Consider the following 23,542-nt stretch of genomic DNA (forward strand, 5'->3'; position numbering starts at 1 on the left):
CCAGAGCCTCTACCCTCTAGCCTCTAGTGGAGAACCCAGAGCCTCTACCCTCTAGTCTCTAGTGGAGAACCCAGAGACTCTAGCCTCTAGCCTCTAGTGGAGAACCCAGAGCCTCTAGCCTCTAGTGGAGAACCCAGAGAACCCAGAGACTCTAGCCTCTAGCTTCTAGTGGAGAACCCAGAGCCTCTAGCCTCTAGTGGAGAACCCAGAGTCTCTAGCCTCTAGTGGAGAACCCAGAGTCTCTAGCCTCTAGTGGAGTACTCAGAGCCTCTACCCTCTAGCCTCTAGTGGAGAACCCAGAGACTCTAGCTTCTAGTGGAGATCTGAGATTGGACAGGTGAAAACAATATGGTGATCATTTCATTGTTTCTGGATAGGGACCTAAATGTATTGGACCTTTTTTCTATGTATTGTACTGTATTGTATTGTATTGTACTGTATTGTACTGTATTGTATTATACGGTACTGTATTGTATGGTACTGTAGGGTATTGTACTGCATTGTATTGTACTGTATTGTATTGTACGGTACTGCGTTGTACTGTATTGTACTGTATTGTATTATACGGTACTGTATTGTATGGTACTGTATTATACTATATTGTATTTTACTGTATTGTACTGTATTGCACTGTACTGTACTGTACTGTACTGTACTGTACTGTGCTGTATTGTGCTGTATTGTACTGTATTGTACTGTATTGTATTGTACGGTACTGCGTTGTACTGTATGGTACTGTATTATCTTGTATCTTTGTGGTATGGCCAACATTTTTAAGCACATTTTCGTGATCAAATGAATTTAAATAATATATAGATTAATAGATTGATACTTCAATGATCCCTGAATTGAAATCCAATAATCTAATGTATAATCTAATCTACAATGAAATCTAACATATACTCTAATCTAATGTATACTCTAATCTAATGTATAATCTAATAGAATGTATAATCTAATGTATAGTTTAATCTAATCTATAATCTAATAGAATGTATAATCTAATCTAATCTATAATCTAATGTAATTTACAATCTAATGTATAGTCTAATCTATAATCTAATGTAATGTATAATCTAATCTATAATCTAATGTATAATCTAATGTGTAATCTAATCTAATGTATAGTCTAATGTCTAATCGAATCTATAATCTAATGTATAATCTTATATATAATCTAATGTAATGTATAATATAATATATCATCTAGTCTAATGTATAATGTAATGTATAATGTAATGTATAATCTTATATCTAATGTAATGTATAATATAATATATAATTGAGTCTAATGTATAATGTAATGTAATGTATAGTCTAACATAATGTATCATCTAATGTATAATGTAATGTAATGTATAATCTAATGTGTAATGTAATGTATAATCTAATGTAATGTATAATCTAACAATGTATAATCTAATGTGTAATGTAATGTATAATCTAATGTAATGTATAATCTAACAATGTATAATCTAATGTATAATGTAATGTAATGTATAATCTAATGTAATGTATAATCTAACATAATGTATAATCTAATGTAATGTATAATATAATCTAATGTATAATCCAATGTGATCTACTCTAGGTGGTGACCAAGCCCATTCTGACAGTGGTGGAGGGCGTTTGTGTGGTCTGGTTCACCTTGGAGTTCTTTGTCCGCATCGTTTGCTGCCCCGACAAGCTGCTCTTCATCAAGAACATGTTAAACGTCATTGACTTCGTGGCCATCCTGCCCTTCTACCTGGAGATGGGTCTCAGCGGCCTGTCCTCCTCTAAAGCAGCCTCCGACATCCTGGGGTTTCTACGGGTAGTGCGCTTCGTCCGAATCCTCCGGATCTTCAAGCTGACCAGGCATTTCGTCGGTCTGAGGGTTCTCGGCCACACGTTGAGAGCCAGCGTCAACGAGTTCTGCCTGCTTATTGTCTTCCTGGCGTTGGGCGTCCTCATCTTCGCCACGATGATCTACTACGCAGAACGGATAGGGGCCCAACCGGACGACCCGCGCGGCTCTAAACACACCCACTTCAAAAACATCCCTATCTCCTTCTGGTGGGCCGTGGTCACCATGACCACCCTGGGCTACGGGGACATGTACCCCCAGACGTGGCTGGGCATGATGGTGGGCGCGTTGTGCGCCCTGGCGGGGGTGCTGACCATCGCCATGCCCGTGCCTGTTATAGTCAATAACTTTGGGATGTACTACTCCCTGGCCATGGCTAAACAGAAGCTGCCTAAGAAGAAGAAGGCGCACAATCCGAACCCGGACGCTCCCACGGACACGGTCTCGTTCGGGAAGTCTGTCACTAACTCTCCCAGGGACAGTACTCAGAGTGATACATGTCCTCTGGCTGCGGAGGAGACTATCAACAGGAACCGCTCAGGTCAGACCAATTCAAATTACAATCTGAATACAAATTTCTATGTTTTGGCACTAATTTTACCCTATACTCTACTTATTCATCACACTGTTACTACACACTTAAATGTTTTTGAAACATTGATATGAGAAAATCAGCTAGAACAACTCAGGTCAGAGACACATTCAAAATGATTTAAATCAAATTCTGTTGGCAGTAATATCACTCCATACACAAACCCACTACTCCTCTTTACACATCAAACTGAATCATTGTGTACGAACCAACGCCATAATGATAAATGGATTTACCATTCATTTATACCATCACTCATTTTACCCATTCAAACTCAAATTGAAGGCATCAGTAATGAATACTACTGTAGTGCATTTTTACACCAATAGGTATTAGATGATGTTGTATATGTGGTGTTGTTTTACAAACGGTAAAATAGAACTCTTTCTTTTGTACTGTAATCATGTACTGTAGTATCATGGCTTTTTTTGATTTTTTTGCGATAATAAAGTAATAAAATAGGCTTACTGTACTTAGCCCTGAAGACAGTAACACAACATGATACAATCATTCTCATACCCTTCCCAGATAATACATTAGGTTCAGTTCAGAGTTTACCCAGGGAGAAAATGTGTGTTTTCACAGTAACGTTACATTGTAGCTCTGTAGTTCAACCTTCTCTCTAAAACCTGAGGAGATGTTGAGTAAAATCTTTGGCATTAAACTGTCAGTCCGGGCCCTGTGTCTCTTGCAGACCTGGGTTCAAATACTACTCAAAACATGTCCAATAGTTTGACCGTTTGCTTCCAGATGGGCAGGGGTTAGAACTTTGGAGAATAATCCATTGGTTCCATTGCGCTGATCATGGATCAGTTTAGCCATTTATACCCTAATGAATAAGATGATATGGACAGGGAGGACCTGATCCTAGATCCTATGCTTTATGAACCAAGTCTGTCCTCCTGTCAGACTCTAAGCAGAACGGAGACGCCAACTTGGCTCTGTCGTCGGATGAGGGGTGCAGCCTGACCCAGCCGCTGTCACCCAGCGAGAAGTGGAACCTACGGCACGGCCATGGCCGCAGACACGCTCGGTCGGTCAGGGGGAACAAGGCCACCAAGAAAGAGGCAACCTGCTTCCTGCTTACCTCTGGGGACTTCTCATGCACTGGAGGAGAGCACACCATACGCACTGGTAGGTTGACCCACAGACAGGCACGCAGGCACTGACACTCCTCTCTCTCTCTCTCTCTCTCTCTCTCTCAGAAACATGGAGCCCACCATTCTCAACCATAGGTCCTACACACAACGCACACTCTGAATTAGAGGAACGGATGGGAATGGTAACTGTGAATACAATGACAAAGGAGGCTGCAGACTCGAGGTCAATAGGTCGAAACCTAGACAACCTCAAAGCCATACTACTCATTGTATCCATTATTCAGAACCTTCTTATCCTCACCATGACAACCCTGAGAACCATAACATCCCAGAATAGAATAAGTCATGTTTCACCTGAAGCTTTACTGGAAAATCTATTGATCAGCTTTACATCAACTATCTGGTTCATCAGTGAGGCACAATTTAAACTCTGTGGGAATAACCCTTAGATGAGCACTGTGAGGCAGTAGTCCCAGGTCTGGTAACAGCCAGCTTCAGAAGTAGCATCATTTACATTTTTACATTTCAGTAATTTAGCAGATGCTCTTATCCAGAGTGACTTACAGTAGTGTGTGTATACATTTTCACTCTGGTCCCCCCGTGGGAATCAAACACACAAGCCTGGCGTTGCAAGTGCCATGATCTACCAAGTGAGCCGTGTGTATGTCCCTGTCCTTGTCCCCTGCTCCCTCTCTCTTGATTTGATAAATATGTTTGTGATGGCAGGCTACACATCCTCAGCCCTCAGGTAAATATTTACAACATCAACTCACCTTTTTAGCAGCTTTTAATTGGTGGAAATGGTATGGCACAATGTGGTTTTATCATTCACATGGTATGACTAGCCTGCTTTGAAACAGGATGCTTGAAGGGGTTGAATGAGACAGAAATGATGTCGGAGTAGATTTTCTAGCGTTTGTATTGTGACGGTATACCTTCTCAGGTGAATACTAGCAACACAATACAATGTATTTTTTGGTGGTGCATGATTCAGTGTTTTATCATTTAAATCAAGAGTTTGATTTGAAACAGGAGGCTTGGAGGCATTGAACAAGACAAGAGAAATACAGAAAAGCCTCTTCCGATAATTCCCTTCATTACCATCTGGCTGTCAGACTGGCAGCAATTATTCTCTGCTTGAATAGGCCTGCTGCTGCCTGAAATACATACACACACACACACACACACACACACACACACACACACACACACTGTGTAAAGCATCTCATCACAGCTCCCCAAAATCCCCAGAGCCTGGAGTGACAACCCGACTCTATATTTGGACGTAATGGATTCATTTTTCACATCCTGAACAAACATTTACCACCCATTAGCATCCTGAATCTTATCTACAGATGGTGTGTGTGTGCGTGTGCGTGTGTGTGTGCATACAGTGGTGCCTGGAGAAGTGGGTATACTCAAATCTTGCAAAAATGTCCCAAACGGCCCGCCCGAGAAACAGTGACATTACCTAAAATGATGATTTCCACATTGTTCTTTCAGAGTCAGGCCAACCCAAGCTGTACTGTTCAAGTAGGCTATTAGTAGGCCTACTATTGAAATAGATAAATGAGGCTGTCAACTGAGTCATAAATGCACAGGTTTCAAATTTGTTTATTTTTTTCCCTGTGTCAACTAAATTGGATGTTCTAAGTAAATCCATAACAATGTTTAAACCACGTCAGGAGACCACTTTGAGGTCTGGGAAAAATCTAGGGAAATGTCGATTTTTTTTTTTTTTAGTAAAGTTACTAAAAGTGCACAGGCAACTAGCACTGTTGTTTGGTTAGCACATGAGATGGAGTGTGCAAAACAAATGGCTACTGGATTGATGCAAATAATCATGCTATCATCATGCCAGGAAGGCCTAGCTAGTTAACATTTTATTGAGAAGGTTTTTGGGAAAGCCTTTCCATAGAGCAGAAGATGGTTCCCACTGGGAAAAAACTGATTGAACCAACATTGTTTCCACCTCATGTCAACCCAAACAAGGCAACGGTAAACATGTCTTCTCCCATGAATGATGCAGCGCACCCCCCCCCCTTGGGCCAATCAGTGTCATTTAGTAAATGTTGGATCTCTATGGCAAGACAAGTAATTCACCCAAGTTTAGTCAAAATGGGGCCAGTAGTGTCTGAGCTATCACGTGGGTTAGCTATAATCATATCCCTGAGCATGTGTGCCAAATTTCATCACTCTGAGTCAAACAGATCAAGAGATATAAACATGTGCCTGTTATAGCACCACTGTGTGGTCGATATGAATGTTATTACATATGTTGAGTCTTGGCAGTGTTTGCAACATGTGCACCAAATGTTGTTACAATACGAATATCCTTGACTGATTTATGTGCCAGACCACGCCCACTTGAATGTTTATTGGTCAGTGTTGTTTTAGGTACTAGTCTGGAAAATATTGCGTTGAGAGATATTTGTCCATAGATACCACATATTAGGTTTTGTGCAGATCGGTCATTCAGTGCCAGAAGAGTAGCGTTTTAAGTGTTTTTCACAAAATTCTAAATGGCGGAAAATACATCATGGCAGATCTTAAACATTCACGTGGGAATCTGAGGCAAATTTGCTCCTTGTGAGGAGAGGGACCTATGTACCGAATTTCGTGACTTTGGGTCAAACAGGGTGAGGGGTGTGACCTTTCAAAGTTTGCATTTTTTATATCTTGTTATAGCGCCACCATCTGGCCAATCAGTGTCATTTTGTTAATGCCAGATCTCTATTTCAAGATGCATCATTCACCCAAGTTTCGTCAAAATTGAGCCAGTGCTATCTGAGATATTGTGTGTGACTAACTGGTACGTCCTGACCATAGAAAGCTTTTATTTTTCTATGGTAGAGTAGGTCAGGGTGTGACAGAGGGTTTTGTCTAGTTTATTTATGTCTATGTTGGTTTTAGTTTCTTTTTTCTATGTTGGGGGTTTTGTCTAGTTTATGTGTTTCTATGTGGGGTGATCTATGTGATCTCCAATTAGAGGCAGCTGGATCATATTTAAGTGGTTGTTTTTCCCACCTGGGTTTGTGGGAGATTATTTTTGAGTAAGTGTATGTTGCTCTTCTTCGTCACGGTTTGTTGTTTTGTGTATTAGTTTATTTGTATGTCTTGCATAGTTTCACAGTTTATATAAAATGTGTAACGAAACACACGCTGCGCCTTGGTCCCATTCTTCAGACAACCGTGACAGAATCTCCCACCACCAACGGACCAAGCAGCGTGGTCAGGAGGACTGGACCTGGGAGGAAATCCTGGATGGGGCAGGACCCTGGACAAGGCCCAGGGAGTATCACCGTTCAAAGGAGGAGATTGAAGCAGCGAGTGCAGAACGGCGATATTACGAGGCGTTATACCATCACGGCAAGCAGGCAGAGACAGCGAGAGAGGAACGGCGACAAAACGAGGAACTAGCATGGCAACGACGGAAGCCCGAGAGGCAGCTCCAAAACATTATTTTGGGGGGGAGTTTGGTGGAGTCAGGTTTGGGACCTGAGCCAACTCCTCGTGCTTACCGTGGAGAGCTGAGGGGTGAACCAGAGCCAGTCAGGGAGACAATTGAGGAACTCGACGCCAGATTCCAGAGAGAGGTGTTGGCATTGAGAGCGCTGCAGAGCGGGCGTGCTGAGGAGCATGAAACCAGTCCGGTGTCATATGCACCAGTTTCACGCATCTGGCCTTCAGTGCGCCTCCCCAGTCTGGTACGTCCTGTGTTTCCTCCACACACTCGCTTGAGGGAGCGTGTGACCTGTCAGACACCATGTTTCGCGGTGATACGCACGGTGTCTCCAGTGCGCATTCACAGCCCAGTGCGTCCTGTGCCAGCGCCCCGCACTTGCCGGGCTAAAGTGAGCATCCAGCCAGGACGGATTGTGCCAGCCCTATGCTCCAGACCTCCAGTGCGCCTCCACAACCCAGTACGCCCTGTGCCTGCTCCTCGTACTCGCCCTGAAGTGCGTGTCACCAGTCTGGCGCCACCTGTGCCAGACTGGAGCCTCCTGAGACGGCCCGCGGTCCGGAGCCTCCTGAGACGGCCCGCGGTCCGGAGCCTCCTGAGACGTCCCGCAGTCCGGAGTCTCCAGCGACGTCCCGCAGTCCGGAGTCTCCAGCGACGTCCCGCAGTCCGGAGTCTTCAGCGACGGTCCGGAGTCTTCAGCGACGGTCCGGAGTCTCCAGCGGCGGTCCGGAGTCTCCAACGGCGGTCCGGAGTCTCCAACGGCGGTCCAGAGTCTCCAACGGCGGTCCGCAGTCTGGAGTCTCTGGCGATGATCCACGGTCCAGTGACACGAAAGCAGAGGGATCAGCTAGCGGAGTGGGGGCTACACCCCGAACCGGAGCCGCCTCCTATGCTGGCGGATAAGCAGGATGTGAGGGTTCTTCATCCCACACCAGAACCGCCTCCGATGCAGGAGGATCCGTGGGATGTGAAGGTTCTTCGTCCTGCACCAGAGCCGCCACCGACATTAGACACCCACCCTAACCCTCCCTGTTTTTTTGTTGTTGTTTGGCGTAATGCGTTCGGAGTCCGCACCTTTGGGGGGGGTACTGTCACGTCCTGACCATAGAAAGCTTTTATTTTTCTATGGTAGAGTAGGTCAGGGCGTGACAGAGGGTTTTGTCTAATTTATTTATGTCTATGTTGGTTCTAGTTTCTTTTTTCTATGTTGGGGTTTTTGTCTAGTTTATGTATTTCTATGTGGGGTTCTAGTTGTTGTATTTCTATTTTTTTCGGGGGATGATCTCCAATTAGATGCAGCAGGTCATCGTTGTCTCTAATTGGGGATCATATTTTGGTGGTTGTTTTTCCCACCTGGGTTTGTGGGAGATTATTTTTGAGTAAGTGTATGTTGCTCCTCATCGTCACAGTTTGTTGTTTTGTTTATTAGTTTTGTATGTCTTGCATAGTTTCACAGTTTAAATAAAATGTGGAACGAAACACACGCTGCGCCTTGGTCCCATTCTTCAGACAACCGTGACACTAACGTACGAATGAACGTACTAACGTACTAACGGACGGACACATATCAACAATCCCCTCACAGATTTTATTGTGGGGGACAGCTGCCTAGCAGCCAAAGGCATTATCGTAGTCATATTAGCAACCTATGCTAGTTGTTGCATCTTTAGATCTCCCCTCTTTCTAAATTTCGAACAGATATTTCCATCTCTGTCCATGAAACCACTTGCATGAGCGGTGCTCATTTTAGAACTGTTTTTTTCCCCCGCAAATTACATTTTGGAATATATGCACGTAGGCCTACTGCCGTGTGCACATTACTGCGCCTAAAATGTGAAGAAATAATAGTTTATCAACATTTTAAGCTAAACATTCTGATCTGTTCCATCAGCCTTAATAATTGATACGGTGTATACCTCCACTACACTACTTTGATACGCATCATGGGTATTAAGAAGCGAGTATACACAATATATAACAATATTACTAACTTCCCTCTCCTTGCCCCACCCTGGGCTCGAACCATGGACCCTCTAAACATATAGACAACAGTCACCCAAGAGTATCGTTACCTATCGCACAGCAAAAGCTGTGGTCCTTGCAGAGCAAGGGAAACAACTGCTTCTATGTCTCAAAGGAAGTGATGTCACCAATTGCAATGCTACTAGTGCGCACCGCTAACTAGCTCGCCATTTCACACCAGCTACACTCATCCCCCTTTGACCTCCTCCTTCAGAGCCCAACTGAGTGATCCGTGTCACGGCACCAATGTAACAGTATCGTTTCCGTCCTTTTCCTTGCCACAACCTGGGCTCGAACCAGAGACCCTCTGAACACATTGACAACAGTCACCTCAGAAGCAGCGTAACCAATCGTTCCACAAAAGCCGCGGCCCTTGCAGAGCAAGGGGAAACAACTACTTCAAGGTCTCAGAGCGAGTGACGTTGCCGATTGAAATACTACTTGCTTGCACCGCTAACTACCTAGCCATTTCAGACCGGTTACAAATGCCCATTGAAAAATAAATGGGTATAGAGCGTACACCACTGTGTGTGTGTGTGTGTGTGTGTGTGTGTGAGTCTGTGTGATGTGTTCTGAGCTATGTACCCATAGTATTGTCGTGAGACAGACAAGACCTCAAAACTCATTAGAAAAGACCACAGATGACTCACTTTTCTAAAGGTCTGATGTGAATGTCATCTTGGTTTTTCACCCTTTCTTTCTCACACACACATATCAAATGAAATTAGGGGAAGGGGAAAGGGGATACCTAGTCAGTTGTACAACTGAATGCATTCAACTGAAATGTTTTTTTAACCCAACCCCTCTGAATCAGATTTCAGTGTTTTGATTCAATCCTGGCCAAGTATGGAGGAACGTGTTGAGTGGTGGAGATGTGAAGAATTTGATTGTGTAGTGTTCCATTGCTCTTGGCTGATATAATCCATAATTATTCCAGAACTTTAGTCAAGAGGATGAGAGGGGATGTGTTATTGATGTGTGTAAACCTGTTGTGACAACCAAATTAGACTTTCTTTATTCTATCTTGCTCTAAGGTCAACTCTGCCTCAAGGGCAAGAATTCGGTAGAGCTGCACTCAGAACAAGATTGAATAAGGATTTTGTTTTTTTAATAAGGAACTACACTGAGCCTTGTCCTCTGAGTGATAAGCCTTGTGATTCTTCTCATCCCTCCCTGCCCCCTGCCTCTGACTCTGCCCCCCGATGATCCTCTGCCTGCCTGTCTTTCCTCTGCTTGAGAAGCCTTGTGATTCTCCTTACCCCCTTCTGGCCCATGCCTGTCTACCAGCCCAGAGAGAGAAAGAGAGAAAGAGAGAGCAGAGAGAGAGATAGAGAGAGAGAAAGAGAGCGCAGAGAGAGAGAGAGAGAGAGAGAGAGACCACAAATTCCAATTGGCTATACTTTAACTTTTTAACATCATCCTCAGCTCTGGCAATTTCCCCAATATGTGGAACCAATCCACAAAAGTGGAGTCAAATTTGACCCCAATAACTACTGTGGGATATGCGTCAACAGCAACCGTGGGAAAATCCTCTGCATTATTATTAACAGCAGACTCGTACATTTCCTCAGCAAAAACAATGTACTGAGCAAGTATTACATTGGCTTTTTACCAAATGACCATCTATTCAGCCTGCACACCCTAATTAACAAACAAACAAACCAAAACAAACGCAAAGTCTTCTCAGGCTTTGTTGATTTAAAATAATATTTTGACTCAATTTGGCATGAGGTTCTGCTTTGCAAATTGGTGAAAAGCGGTGTTGGGGGAAATACATACAACATTATAAAATGTACACAAAAAAATTGGCAAAAAAACATCAATTTCTTTCTTCAGGGCCATGGGGTGAGACAGGGATGAAGCTTGAGCCCCACCCTCTTCAACATATACATTATATCAACCAATTGGAGAGGGCACTAAAACAGTCTGCAGCACCCGGCCTCACCCTACTCGAATCTGAAGTCAAATGTCTACTGTTTGCTGATGATCTGGTACTTCTGTCCCTATCCAAGGAGGGCCTACAGCAGCAACTAGATCTTCTGCAGAGATTCTGTCAGACCTGGGCCTTGACAGTAAATCTCAGTAAGACAATAATAATGGTGTTCCAAAAAAGGTCCTGTTGCCATGACCACAAATACAAATTCCATCTAGACACCGTTGCCCTAGAGCACACAAAAAACTATACATACCTCGGCCTAAACATCAGCGCTACATGTAACTTCCACAAAGCTGTGAACGATCTGAGAGACAAGGCAAGAAGGGCCTTCAACGCCATCAAAAGGAACATCAAATTTGACATACCAATTAGGATCTGGCTAAAAATACTTAAATCAGTCATAGAACCCATTGCCCTTTATGGTTGTGAGGTCTGGGGTCCGCTTACAACCCAATAATTCACAAAATGGGACATACACCAAATTACACACAAAAATATCCTCCATTGTACAACATAAAACACCAAATAATGCATGCAGTGGAGAATTAGGCCGATACCCGCTAACGACCATAATCCAGTAAAGGGCCGTTAAATTCTACAACCACCTAAAAGGAAGCTATTCCTACACCTTCCATAACAAAGCCATCCCCTGTAGAGAAATAAACCTGGAGAAGAGTCCCCTAAGCAAGCTGGTCCTGGGGCTCTGTTCACAAACACTAACAGAAACCTACAGAGCCCCAGGACAGCAACACAATTAGACCCAACCAAATCATGAGAAAACAAAAAGATAATTACTTGACACATTGGACATAATTAACCAAAAAAACATAGCAAACTAAAATGCTATTTGGTCCTAAACAGAGAGTACACAGTGGCAGAATACTTGACCACTGTGACTGACCCAAAATTAAGGAACACTTTGACTATGTACAGACTTAGTGAGCATAGCCTTGCTATTGTGAGAGGCCGCCATAGGAAGACCTGGCTCTCAAGAGAAGACAGGCTATGTGCACACAGCAAATCCTATTTTGATAAACTCCCATATCTATTGGGTGAAATACCACAGTGTGCCATCACAGCAGCAAGATTTGTAACCTGTTGCCACAAGAAAAGGACCACCAGTGAAGAACAATACCATTGTAAATACAACCCACATTTATTTTTATTTATTTTCCCTTTTGTACTTTAATTATTTACACAATGTTACAATAGATGTAATATGACATTTGAAATGTCTCTATTCCTTTGGAACTTTTTTGTATTTTTTATTTCACTTTTGTTTATTATCTATTTCATTTGCTTTGGCAATGTAAACATATGTTTCCCAAAGCATGAATTGAATTGAATTGAGAGACAGAGAGAGCAGAGACAGCGCGAGCAGAGAGAGAGCGAGAAAGAGAAATAGAGAGTAGAGATGGAGAGAGAGTAGAGACAGAGATAGCAGAGAAAGAGCAGAGACAGAGATGGGGGGAAGACAGAGAGAGAGACAATGATAGAGAGAGAGAGAGAGAGACCACAGCATCACCAGCCACACCCAACCAGCGAAGACCACCTCAAGCAAACCCTGGCCACACCCTATATAGCCCCCCCCCCCATATCAGACCTATGCCCCTTCTGCCCACACCATGCCCCACCATGCCCCTGCGGCAAGGACCTCAACATGACAGCAGGACATATGCCCAGGCCGTGAGCAGAGCAACAGGCCCAACCCCCACTATTACACCTGCCCAAGCCCCATCCTGCGAACTAAGAGGTATGTATCAGGTGCTCAACATGCTCTGTTCACACCTACTGTGATGGTCCGGGCCTAAACCACACGAAAACAACACTAGACACTATGGAACACAAAGCTTTTACTATCTCATCCTGTAATATAGAAGGTTTGAGGTCATCTGCATTTGGCCTAAAGAGCAGGAACTCAGACTTCATCAAATAAATCAGAAATACAGACATTGTCATCCCACAAGAAACATGGTATAGAGGAGACGGACCCACTGGTTGCCCTCTAGGTTACAGAGAGCTGGTAGTCCCATCCACCAAACTACCAGGTGTGAAACAGGGAAGAGACTCAGGGGGTAGGCGAATTTGGTATAGAGCAGACCAAACCCACTCTATTAAATTAGTCAAAACAGGAACATTTTACATCTGGCTAGAAATTAATAAGGGAATTATCTCAACAGAGAAAAATGTCCTCATGTGTGCTACCTATATCCCCCAAATGGAATCCCCATACTTTAACGATGACAGCTTCTCCATCCAAGAGGTGGAGATCAACAATTTCCAGGCCCAGGGACATGAACTAGTCTGTGGCAACATAAATGCCAGAACTGGACAAGAACTTGACACCCTCAGCACACAGGGGGACAAACACCTACCTGGAGGTGACAGCATTCCCTCCCCCATATGCTCCCCCTTAGACACAACTACGACAACATAACCAACAAATACAGGTCACAACTCCTGCAGCTCTGTCGGACGCTGGGTATGTACATAGTGTTAGGTTCTAATGCAGAGTAAAAACTCAAAGGAAACCAAAGCTCAAACCAAGTTTATTCTTTCCAGAGGGTCAATACAGCTGCATTAGACAAAGACATGGTTCCACCCGTGGTAGTATTCATACCCCACTTTGGGTGGAGTCTCCTCCTTATCGCCAAATATTGCATCATTATTTCCTGTCAGGAAGCTGAGTGATATGGGCCTTAAACGGTTCCTCCCCTTATCTGTACTGCCATGTGATTGTTTTCCCTGCCAAGCTTCATCATGGCACCCCTCATGTCTCTTTTAGAACTAATGATTAATAATAGTTAAAGCTCATAAATCCTAACCTATCAGTAGTCAATGGTAGGCTTTGAGGGGACTCCTATGGTGTGTACACCTAATGCTCGTCTCTTGGCAGTAGTACTGTAAACTACTTTATCACTGACCTCAACCCAGTCTCTTAAAGCATTCAGTCAGTCCACTGACAGCCCTATCAGATCACAGCAAAATCACACTCTACTTGACACTACTTTGATGCCTCAATCATGAGGCATCAAAGCCAAATGAACTGAGTAATATTAAGAAATACTATAGATGGAAGGAAAACAATTAGGCAACAACAAATTCAATCCCTTCTAGACAATTTCCTGGACAAAAGGTTTCACTGTAAGAGTGAAGGTGTAAACTTGGCAGTAGAAAACCTAAACAGTATATTTGACCTCTCAGCTTCCCTATCAAAAATAATCATTTCAAGCAGACAACCTAAGAAAATTAACAACAATGACAAACGGTTTGATAAAGAATGCAAAAACCTAAGAAAGAAATTGAGAAACCTGTCCAACCAAAAACATAGAGACCCAGAAAACCTGAGCCTACGCCTTCGCTATGGTGAATCACTAAAACAATACAGAAATACACTATGGAAAAAGAAGGAACAGCACATCAGAAATCAGCTCAATGTAATTGAAGAATGCATAGAATCTAACCACTTCTGGAAAAATAAGAAAAACTCTAAACAAACAACAACACGAAGAGTTAGCTATCCAAAATGGAGATGTATGGGTGAACCACTTCTCCAATCTATTTGGCCCTATAACAAGGAACAAACAAGAAAAACATATACATGATCATATACAAATCTTAGAATCAACTATTAAAGACTGCCAGAAACCACTGGATTCTCCAATTACATTGAATGAACTACAGGACAAAATACAAGCCCTCCAACCCAAAATGGCCTGAGGGGTTGATGGTATCATAAATGAAATGATAAAATATATAGACCACAAATTCCAATTGACTATACTTAACCTCTTTAACATCATCCTCAGCTCTGGCATCTTCCCCAATATTTGGAACCAAGGACTGATCACCCCAATTTACAAAAGTGTAGAAAAATGTGACCCCAATAACTACTGATTCAGAGGGGCTGGGTTAAATGCGGAAGACACATTTCAGTTGAATGCATTCAGTTGTACAACTGACTAGGTATCCCCAGTACAATAGACCACATATTCACCCTGCACACCCCAATTGACAAACAAACAAACAAACCAAAACAAAGGCAAAGTCTTTTCATGCTTTGTTGTTTTCAAAAAAGCTTTAGATTCAATTTGGCATGAGGGTCTGCTATACAAATTGATGGAAAATGGTTTAGGGGGTAAAACAAATGACATTATAAAATCCATGTACACAAACATGGAAAGAATTGGCAACAAACCACACATTTCTTTCCACAGGGCTGGGGGAGGGGGGTGGGGGGGGGGGGGGTGATACAGGGATGCAGCTTAAGCCCCACCCTCCTCAACACATACAGTGAGGGAAAAAAGTATTTGATCCCGTGCTGATTTTGTATGTTTGCCCACTGACAAAGAAATGATCAGTCTATAATTTTAATGGTAGGTTTATTTGAACAGTGAGAGACAGAATAACAACAAAAAAATCCAGAAAAAAACGCATGTCAAAAATGTTATAAATTGATTTGCGTTTTAATGAGGGAAATAAGTATTTGACCCCCTCTCAATCAGAAAGATTTCTGGCTCCCAGGTGTCTTTTATACAGGTAACGAGCTGAGATTAGGAGCACACTCTTAAAGGGGGTGCTCCTAATCTCAGTTTGTTACCTGTATAAACGACACCTGTCCACAGGAGCAATCAATCAATCAGATTCCAAACTCTCCACCATGGCCAAGACCAAAGAGCTCTCCAAGGATGTCAGGGACAACATTGTAGACCTACACAAGGCTGGAATGGGCTACAAGACCATCGCCAAGCAGCTTGGTGAGAAGGTGACAACAGTTGGTGCGTAAGTCTCGTGTGGCTCAGTTGGTAGAGCATGGTGTTTGCAACACCAGGGTTGTGGGTTTGATTCCCACGGGGGACCAGTATGGAGAAAAAATGCATGGAATGTATGCATTCACTACTGTAAGTTGCTCTGGATAAGAGTGTCTGCTAAATGACTAAAATGTAAAAATGTGCGATTATTCGCAAATGGAAGAAACACAAAAGAACTGTCAACCTCCCTTGGCCTGGGGCTCCATGTAAGATCTCACCTCGTGGAGTTGCAATGACCATGAGAATGGTGAGGAATCAACCCAGAACTACACGGGAGGATCTTGTCAATGATCTCAAGGCAGCTGGGACCATAGTCACCAAGAAAACAATTGGTAACACACTACACTGTGAAGGACTGAAATCCTGCAGCACCTGCAAGGTCCCCCTGCTCAAGAAAGCACATATACATGCCCATCTGAAGTTTGCCAATGCACATCTGAATGATTCAGAGGACAACTGGGTGAAAGTGTTGTGGTCAGATGAGACCAAAATGGAGCTCTTTGGCATTAACTGAACTTGCTGTGTTTGGAGGAGGAATGCTGCCTTTGACCCCAAGAACAACATCCCCACCGTCAAACATGGAGGTGGAAACATTATGCTTTGGGGGTGTTTTTCTGCTAAGGGGACAGGACAACTTCACGGCATCAAAGGGACGATGGACGGGGCCATGTACCGTCAAATCTTGGGTGAGAACCTCCTTCCCTCAGCCAGGGCATTGAAAATGGGTCGTGGATGGGTATTCCAGCATGACAATGACCCAAAACACATGGCCAAGGCAACAAAGGAGTGGCTCAAGAAGAAGCACGTTAAGGTCCTGGAGTGGCCTAGCCAGTCTTCAGACCTTAATCCCATAGAAAATCTGTGGAGGGAGCTGAAGGTTCGAGTTGCCAAACGTCAGCCTCGAAACCTTAATGACTTGGAGAAGATCTGCAAAGAGGAGTGGGACAAAATCCCTCCTGAGATGTGTGCAAACCTGGTGGCCAACTACAAGAAATGTCTGACCTCTGTGATTGCCAACAAGGGTTTTGCCACCAAGTACTAAGTCATGTTTTGCAGAGGGGTCAAATACTTATTTCCCTCATTAAAATGCAAATAATTTTATAACATTTTTGATATGCGTTTTTCTGGATTTTTTTGTTGTTATTCTATCTCTCACTGTTCAAATAAACCTACCATTAAAATTGTAGATGGATCATTTCTTTGTCAGTGGGCAAACGTACAAAATCAGCAGGGGATCAAATACTTTTTTCCCCTCACTGTACAGTACCAATCAAAAGTTTGGACACACCTACTTATTCCAGTGTTTTTCTTTATTTTTTACTATTTCTACATTGTAGAATAAGAGTGAAGACATCAAAGCTATGAAATAACACATATGGAGTCATGTAGTAACCAAAAAAGTGTTAAACAAATCAAAATATATTTTATATGTGAGATTCTTCCAAGTAGCTAACCTTTGCCTTGATGACAGCTTTACACACTCTTGGCATTCTCTCAACCAGATTCATGAGGTAGTCCCCTGGAATGCATTTCAATTAACAGGTGTGCCTTGTTAAAAGTTCATTTGTGGAATTTCTTTCCTTATTGCATTTGAGCCAATCAGTTGTGACAATGTAGTGGTGGTATACAGAAGATAAGTCCATATTATGGCAAGAACAGCTCAAATAAGCAAAGAGAAACAACAGTCAATCATTACTTTAAGACATGAAGATCAGACAATCCGGAACATTTCAAGAACTTTCAAAGTCTCTTCAAGTGCAATCGCAAAAACCATCAAGCACTATGATGAAACTGTCTCTCATGAGGACAGCCACTGCAGAGGATAAATTCATTAGAGTTACTAGCCTCAGAAATTGCAGCCCAAATAAATGCTTCACGGAGTTCAAGTAACAGACACATCTCAACATCAACTGTTCAGAGGAGACTGCGTGAATCAGGCCTTCATGGTCAAATTGCTGCTAAGAAACCACCACTTAAAATCACCAGTAAGATAATTGCTTGGACCAAGAAACACAAGCAATGGACATTAGACCGGTGGAAATCTGTCCTTTTGGTCTGATGAGTCCAAATTTGAAATTTTTGGTTTCATACGCCGTATCTTTGTGAGACGTAGAGTAGGTGAACGAATGATCTCCGCATGTGTGGTTCCCACCGTGAAGCATGCAGGACGAGGTGTGATGGTGTGGGGGTGCTTTGCTGGTGACACAGTCACTGATTTATTTAGAATTTAAGGCACACTTAACCAGCATTGCTACCACAGCATTCTGCAGTGATACGCAATCCCATCAGGTTTGCGCTTAGTGCGACTATCATTTGTTTTTCAACAGGACAATGACCCAACACACCTCCAGGCTGTATAAGGTCTATTTGACCAAGAAGTAGAGTGATAGAGTGCTGCATCAGATGACCTGGCCTCCACAATCACCCGACCACAACCCAATTGAGATGGTTTGGGATGAGTTGGACCGCAGAGTGAAGGAAAAGAAGCTAACAAGTGCTCAGCATATGTGGGAACTCCTTCAAGAATGTTGGAAAAGCATTCCAGGTGAAGCTGGTTGAGGGAATGCCAAGAGTGTGCAAAGCTGTCATCAAGGCAAAGGTTGGCTACTTTGAAGAATCTAAAATATAAGATATGTTTTGATATGATGAAGCAGATGCTAAACGACAGGACTGTTTTGCTATCACAGACTGGAACATGTTCCGGGATTCTTCCGATGGCATTGAGGAGTACATAACATCTGTCACTGGCTTTATCAATAAGTGCATTGAGGACGTCATCCCCACAGTGACTGCACGTACATACCCCAACCAGAAGCCATAGATTACAGGCAACGTTCGCACTGAGCTAAAGGGTAGAGCTGCCGCCTTCAAGGTGCAGGACTCTAACCCAGAAGCTTACAAGAAATCCTGCTATGCCCTCTGATGAGCCATCAAACAGGCAAAGCGTCAATACAGGGCTAAGATTGAATTGTACTACACCGGCTCCGACGCTCGTCTTATGTGGCAGGGCTTGCAAACTATTATAGACAACAAAGGGAAGCACAGCCGCGAGCTGCCCAGTGACACGAGCCTACCAGATGAGCTAAATCACTTCTATGCTCGCTTCAAGGCAAGCAATACTCAGGCATGCATGAGAGCATCAGCTGTTACAGACGACTGTGTGATCACGCTCTCCGTAGTCGACGTGAGTAAGACCTTTAAACAGGTCAACATTCACAAGGCTGCGGCCAGACGGATTACCAGGACGTGTGCTCCGGGCATGTGCTGACCAACTGGCAGGTGTCTTCACTGACATTTGATTGAGTCTGATTGAGTCTGTAATACCAACATGTTTCAAGCAGACCACCATAGTCCCTGTGCCCAAGAACATGAAGGCAACCTGCCTAAATGACTACAGACCCGTAGCACTCACGTCCGTAGCCATGAAGTGCTTTGAAAGGCTGGTAATGGCTCACATCAACACCATTATCCCAGAAACCCTAGACCCACTCCAACTTGTATACCGCCCAAACAGATCCACAGATGATGCAATCTCCATTGCACTCCACACTGCCCTTTCCCACCTCGACAAAAGGAACACCTATGTGAGAATGCTATTCATTGACTACTGCTCAGTGTTCAACACCATAGGGCCCTCAGAGCTCATCACTAAGCTAAGGATCCTGGGACTAACACCTCCCTCTGCAACTGGATCCTGGACTTCCTGACGGGCCGCCCCTAGGTGGTGACGGAAGGTAGCAACACATCTGCCACGCTGATCCTCAACACGAGCCCCTCAGGGGTGCATGCTCAGTCCCCTCCTGTACTCCCTGTTCATCCACGACTGCATGGCCAGGCACGACTCCAACACCATCATTAAGTTTTCAGATGACACAACAGTGGTAGGCCTGATTACCGACAACGATGAGACAGCCTATAGGGAGGAGGTCAGAGACCTGGCCGCGTGGTTACAGAATAACAACCTATCCCTCAACGTAACCAAGACTAAGGAGATGATTGTGGACTACAGGAAAAGGAGGACCGAGCACGCCCCCATTCTCATCGATGAGGCTGTAGTGGAGCAGGTTGAGAGGTTCAAGTTCCTTGGTGTCCACATCACCAACAAACTAGAATGGTCCAAACACACCAAGACAGTCGTAAAGAGGGCACGACAATGCCTATTCTCCCCCAGGAAACTAAAAAGATTTGGCATGGGTCCTCAGATCCTCAAAAGGTTCTACAGCTGCAACATCGAGATCATCCTGACTGGTTGCATCACTGCCTGGTATGGCAACTGCTTGGACTCCGACAGCAAGACACTACTGTGGGTAGTGCGTACGGCCCAGTACATCACTGGGGCTAAGCTGCCTGCCATCCAGGACCTCTACACCAGGCGGTGTCAGAGGCATGCCCTAAAAATTGTCATAGACCCCAGCCACCCCAGTCATAGATTGTTCTCTCTACTACCGAATGGCAAGCGGTACCGGAGTGCCAAGTCTAGGACAAAAATACTTCTCAACAGTTTTTACCTCCAAGCCATAAGACTCCTGAACAGGTAATCAAATGGCTACCGGGACTTTTTGCATTGTGTGCCGCCCCCCCAACACCTCTTTTACGCTGCTGCTACTCTCTGTTTATCATACATGCATAGTCACTTTAACCATATCTACATGTACATACTACCTCAATCAGCCTGACTAACCGGTGTCTGTATATAGCCTCGCTACTGTTATTGCCTCGCTACTGTATATAGCCTCGCTACTGTTATTTTTCACTGTCTTTATACTGTTGTTTTTATTTCTTTACTTACCTATTGTTCACCTAATACCTTTTTTTTCTAACTCTAGAAATTGCACTATTGGTTAAGTAAGCATTTCATTGTAAGGTCAAAATCAAAATCAAAATTGAGAAAAAAACATGAAAACATGAATAAATAAATAAATCTGTACATTAAACAACACTCTGTCATGTTTTCATGTTTTTTTCTCAATTTTGATTTTGATTAAGACTAAGTCTGTCTTGACTAAGTCTGCCTGCACCTGTTGTATTCGGCGCACTTGACAAATAAACTTTGATTTGATTTGTTTAACACTTTTTTGGTTACTACATGATTCAATATCTGTTATTTCATAGTTTTGATGTCTTCACTATTATTCTACAATGTAGAAAATAGTTTAAAAAAAGAAAACCCTGGAATGAGTAGGTGTGTCCAAACTTTTGACTGGTACTGTATATCAACGAATTGGCGAGTGCACTAGAACAGTCTGCAGCACCCGGCCTCACCCCTTCGAATCTGAAGTCAAATGTCTACTGTTTTCTGATGATCTGGTACTTCTGTCCCTATCCAAGGATGGCCTACAGCAGCAACTAGATCTTCTGCAGAGATTCTGTCAGACCTGGGCCCTGACAGTAAATCTCAGTAAGACAATAATAATGGTGTTCCAAAAAAGGTCCTGTTGCCATGACCACAAATACAAATTCCATCTAGACACCGTTGCCCTAGAGCACACAAAAAACTATATTTACCTCGGCCTAAACATCAGCACCACATGTAACTTCCACAAAGCTGTGAACGATATGAGAGACAAGGCAAGAAGGGCCTTCTATGCCATCAAAAGGAACATAAAATTCGACATACGAATTAGGATCTGGCTAAAAATACTTGAATCAGTTATAGAACCCATTGCCCTTGATGCCTGTGAGGTCTGGGTTCCGCTCACCAACCAAGAATTCACAAAATGTTCCAAACACCAAATTGAGACTCTGCATGCAGAATTCTGCAAAAATGTCCTCTGTGTACAACATAAAACACCAAATAATGCATACAGAGCAGAATTAGGCCGATACCTGCTAATTATCCAAATCGAGAAAAGAGCCGTTAAATTCTACAACCACCTAAAAGGAAGCGATTCCCAAACCTTCCATAACAAAAACAAATTAACTTGGAGAAGAGTCCCCTAAGCAAGCTGGTCCTGGGGCTCTGTTCACAAACAGACCCCAAAGAGCCCCAGGACAGCAACACAATTAGACCCAACCAAATCATGAGAAAACAAAAAGATAATTACTTGACACATTGGAAAGAATTAACAAAAGAACAGACCAAACTAGAATGCTATTTGGCCCTAAACAGAGATTACACAGTGGCAGAATACCTGACCACTGCGACTGACCCAAAATAAAGGAAATCTTTGACTATGTACATTTTGTGAGCATAACCTTGTTATTGAGAGAGGCCGCCGAAGGCAGACCTGGCTCAAGAGAAGACAGGCTATGTGCACACTGCCCACAAAAGGAGGTGGAAACTGAGCTGCACTTCCTAACCTTCTGCCAAATGTATGACCATGTTAGAGACACATATTTCCCTCAGATTACACAGACCCACAAAGAATTAGAAAACAAATCCAATTTTGATAAACTCCCATATCTACTGGGTGAAATACCACAGTGTGCCATCACAGCAGCAAGATTTGTGACCTGTTGCCACAAGAAAAGGGCCACCAGTGAAGAAAAAACACCATTGTAAATGCAACCTATATTTATGTTAATTTATTTTCCCTTTTGTACTTTAACCATATGCACACCATTACAACACTTTATATAGACATAATATGACATTTGAAATGACCTTATTCTTTTGGAACTTTTATGTAATGTTTGCTGTGCATTTTTTATTGTTTATTTCACTTTTGTCTATTATCTATTTCACTTGCTTTGGCAATGTAAACATATGTTTCCCATGCCAATAAAGCCCCTTAAATTGAAATTGAATTGAGAGAGAGAGTTACAGAGAGACAGACAGAGAGAGCAGAGACAGAGAGCGACAGAGAGAGCAGAGACCGAGAGTGCAGAGAGAAAGAGAGAGTGAGAGAGATCCATCGAGGGGAATGAGAAGATCAATAAAAGGGTGGGCAGCTCTAATCCTGACAGTCCTGACCTGCTGGGTAAATGAACTGTGGTTACAGGGAGTAAAACCTTGACTGGGATCTGTCCTGACCTGCTGGGTAAATGAACTGTGGTTACAGGGAGGAAAACCTTGACTGGGATCTGTCCTGACCTGCTGGGTAAATGAACTGTGGTTACAGGGAGGAAAACCTTGACTGGGATCTGTCCTGACCTGCTGGGTAAATGAACTGTGGTTACAGGGAGGAAAACCTTGACTGGGATCTGTCCTGACCTGCTGGGTAAATGAACTGTGGTTACAGGGAGGAAAACCTTGACTGGGATCTGTCCTGACCTGCTGGGTAAATGAACTGTGGTTACAGGGAGGAAAACCTTGACTGGGATCTGTCCTGACCTGCTGGGTAAATGAACTGTGGTTACAGGGAGGAAAACCTTGACTGGGATCTGTCCTGACCTGCTGGGTAAATGAACTGTGGTTACAGGGAGGAAAACCTTGACTGGGATCTGTCCTGACCTGCTGGGTAAATGAACTGTGGTTACAGGGAGGAAAACCTTGACTGGGATCTGTCCTGACCTGCTGGGTAAATGAACTGTGGTTACAGGGAGGAAAACCTTGACTGGGATCTGTCCTGACCTGCTGGGTAAATGAACTGTGGTTACAGGGAGGAAAACCTTGACTGGGATCTGTCCTGACCTGCTGGGTAAATGAACTGTGGTTACAGGGAGGAAAACCTTGACTGGGATCTGTCCTGACCTGCTGGGTAAATGAACTGTGGTTACAGGGAGGAAAACCTTGACTGGGATCTGTCCTGACCTGCGGGGTAAATGAACTGTGGTTACAGGGAGGAAAACCTTGACTGGGATCTGGACGCCTCTCTGTAGAGGCTTCTCAT

The 23,542-nt window shown here is 43.5% G+C and overlaps 1 protein-coding gene across 1 annotated transcript in view; it reads left to right on the forward strand.

Annotated features, from left to right (window-relative positions):
• Positions 1–23,542, forward strand: part of LOC106566387 (potassium voltage-gated channel, Shaw-related subfamily, member 4) — a 68,560-nt gene that overhangs the window by 37,661 nt on the left and 7,357 nt on the right. The window contains exons 3-4 of the mRNA XM_014134361.2: positions 1,592–2,387; positions 3,348–3,572. Of these exons, the coding sequence (XP_013989836.1) occupies positions 1,592–2,387; positions 3,348–3,572 (1,021 nt within the window). The remainder of the gene's footprint in view (positions 1–1,591; positions 2,388–3,347; positions 3,573–23,542) is intronic.

This window comes from Salmo salar, chromosome ssa13 (assembly GCF_905237065.1).
Source record: "Salmo salar chromosome ssa13, Ssal_v3.1, whole genome shotgun sequence".
In the NCBI taxonomy this organism is placed as follows: Eukaryota; Metazoa; Chordata; class Actinopteri; order Salmoniformes; family Salmonidae; genus Salmo; species Salmo salar.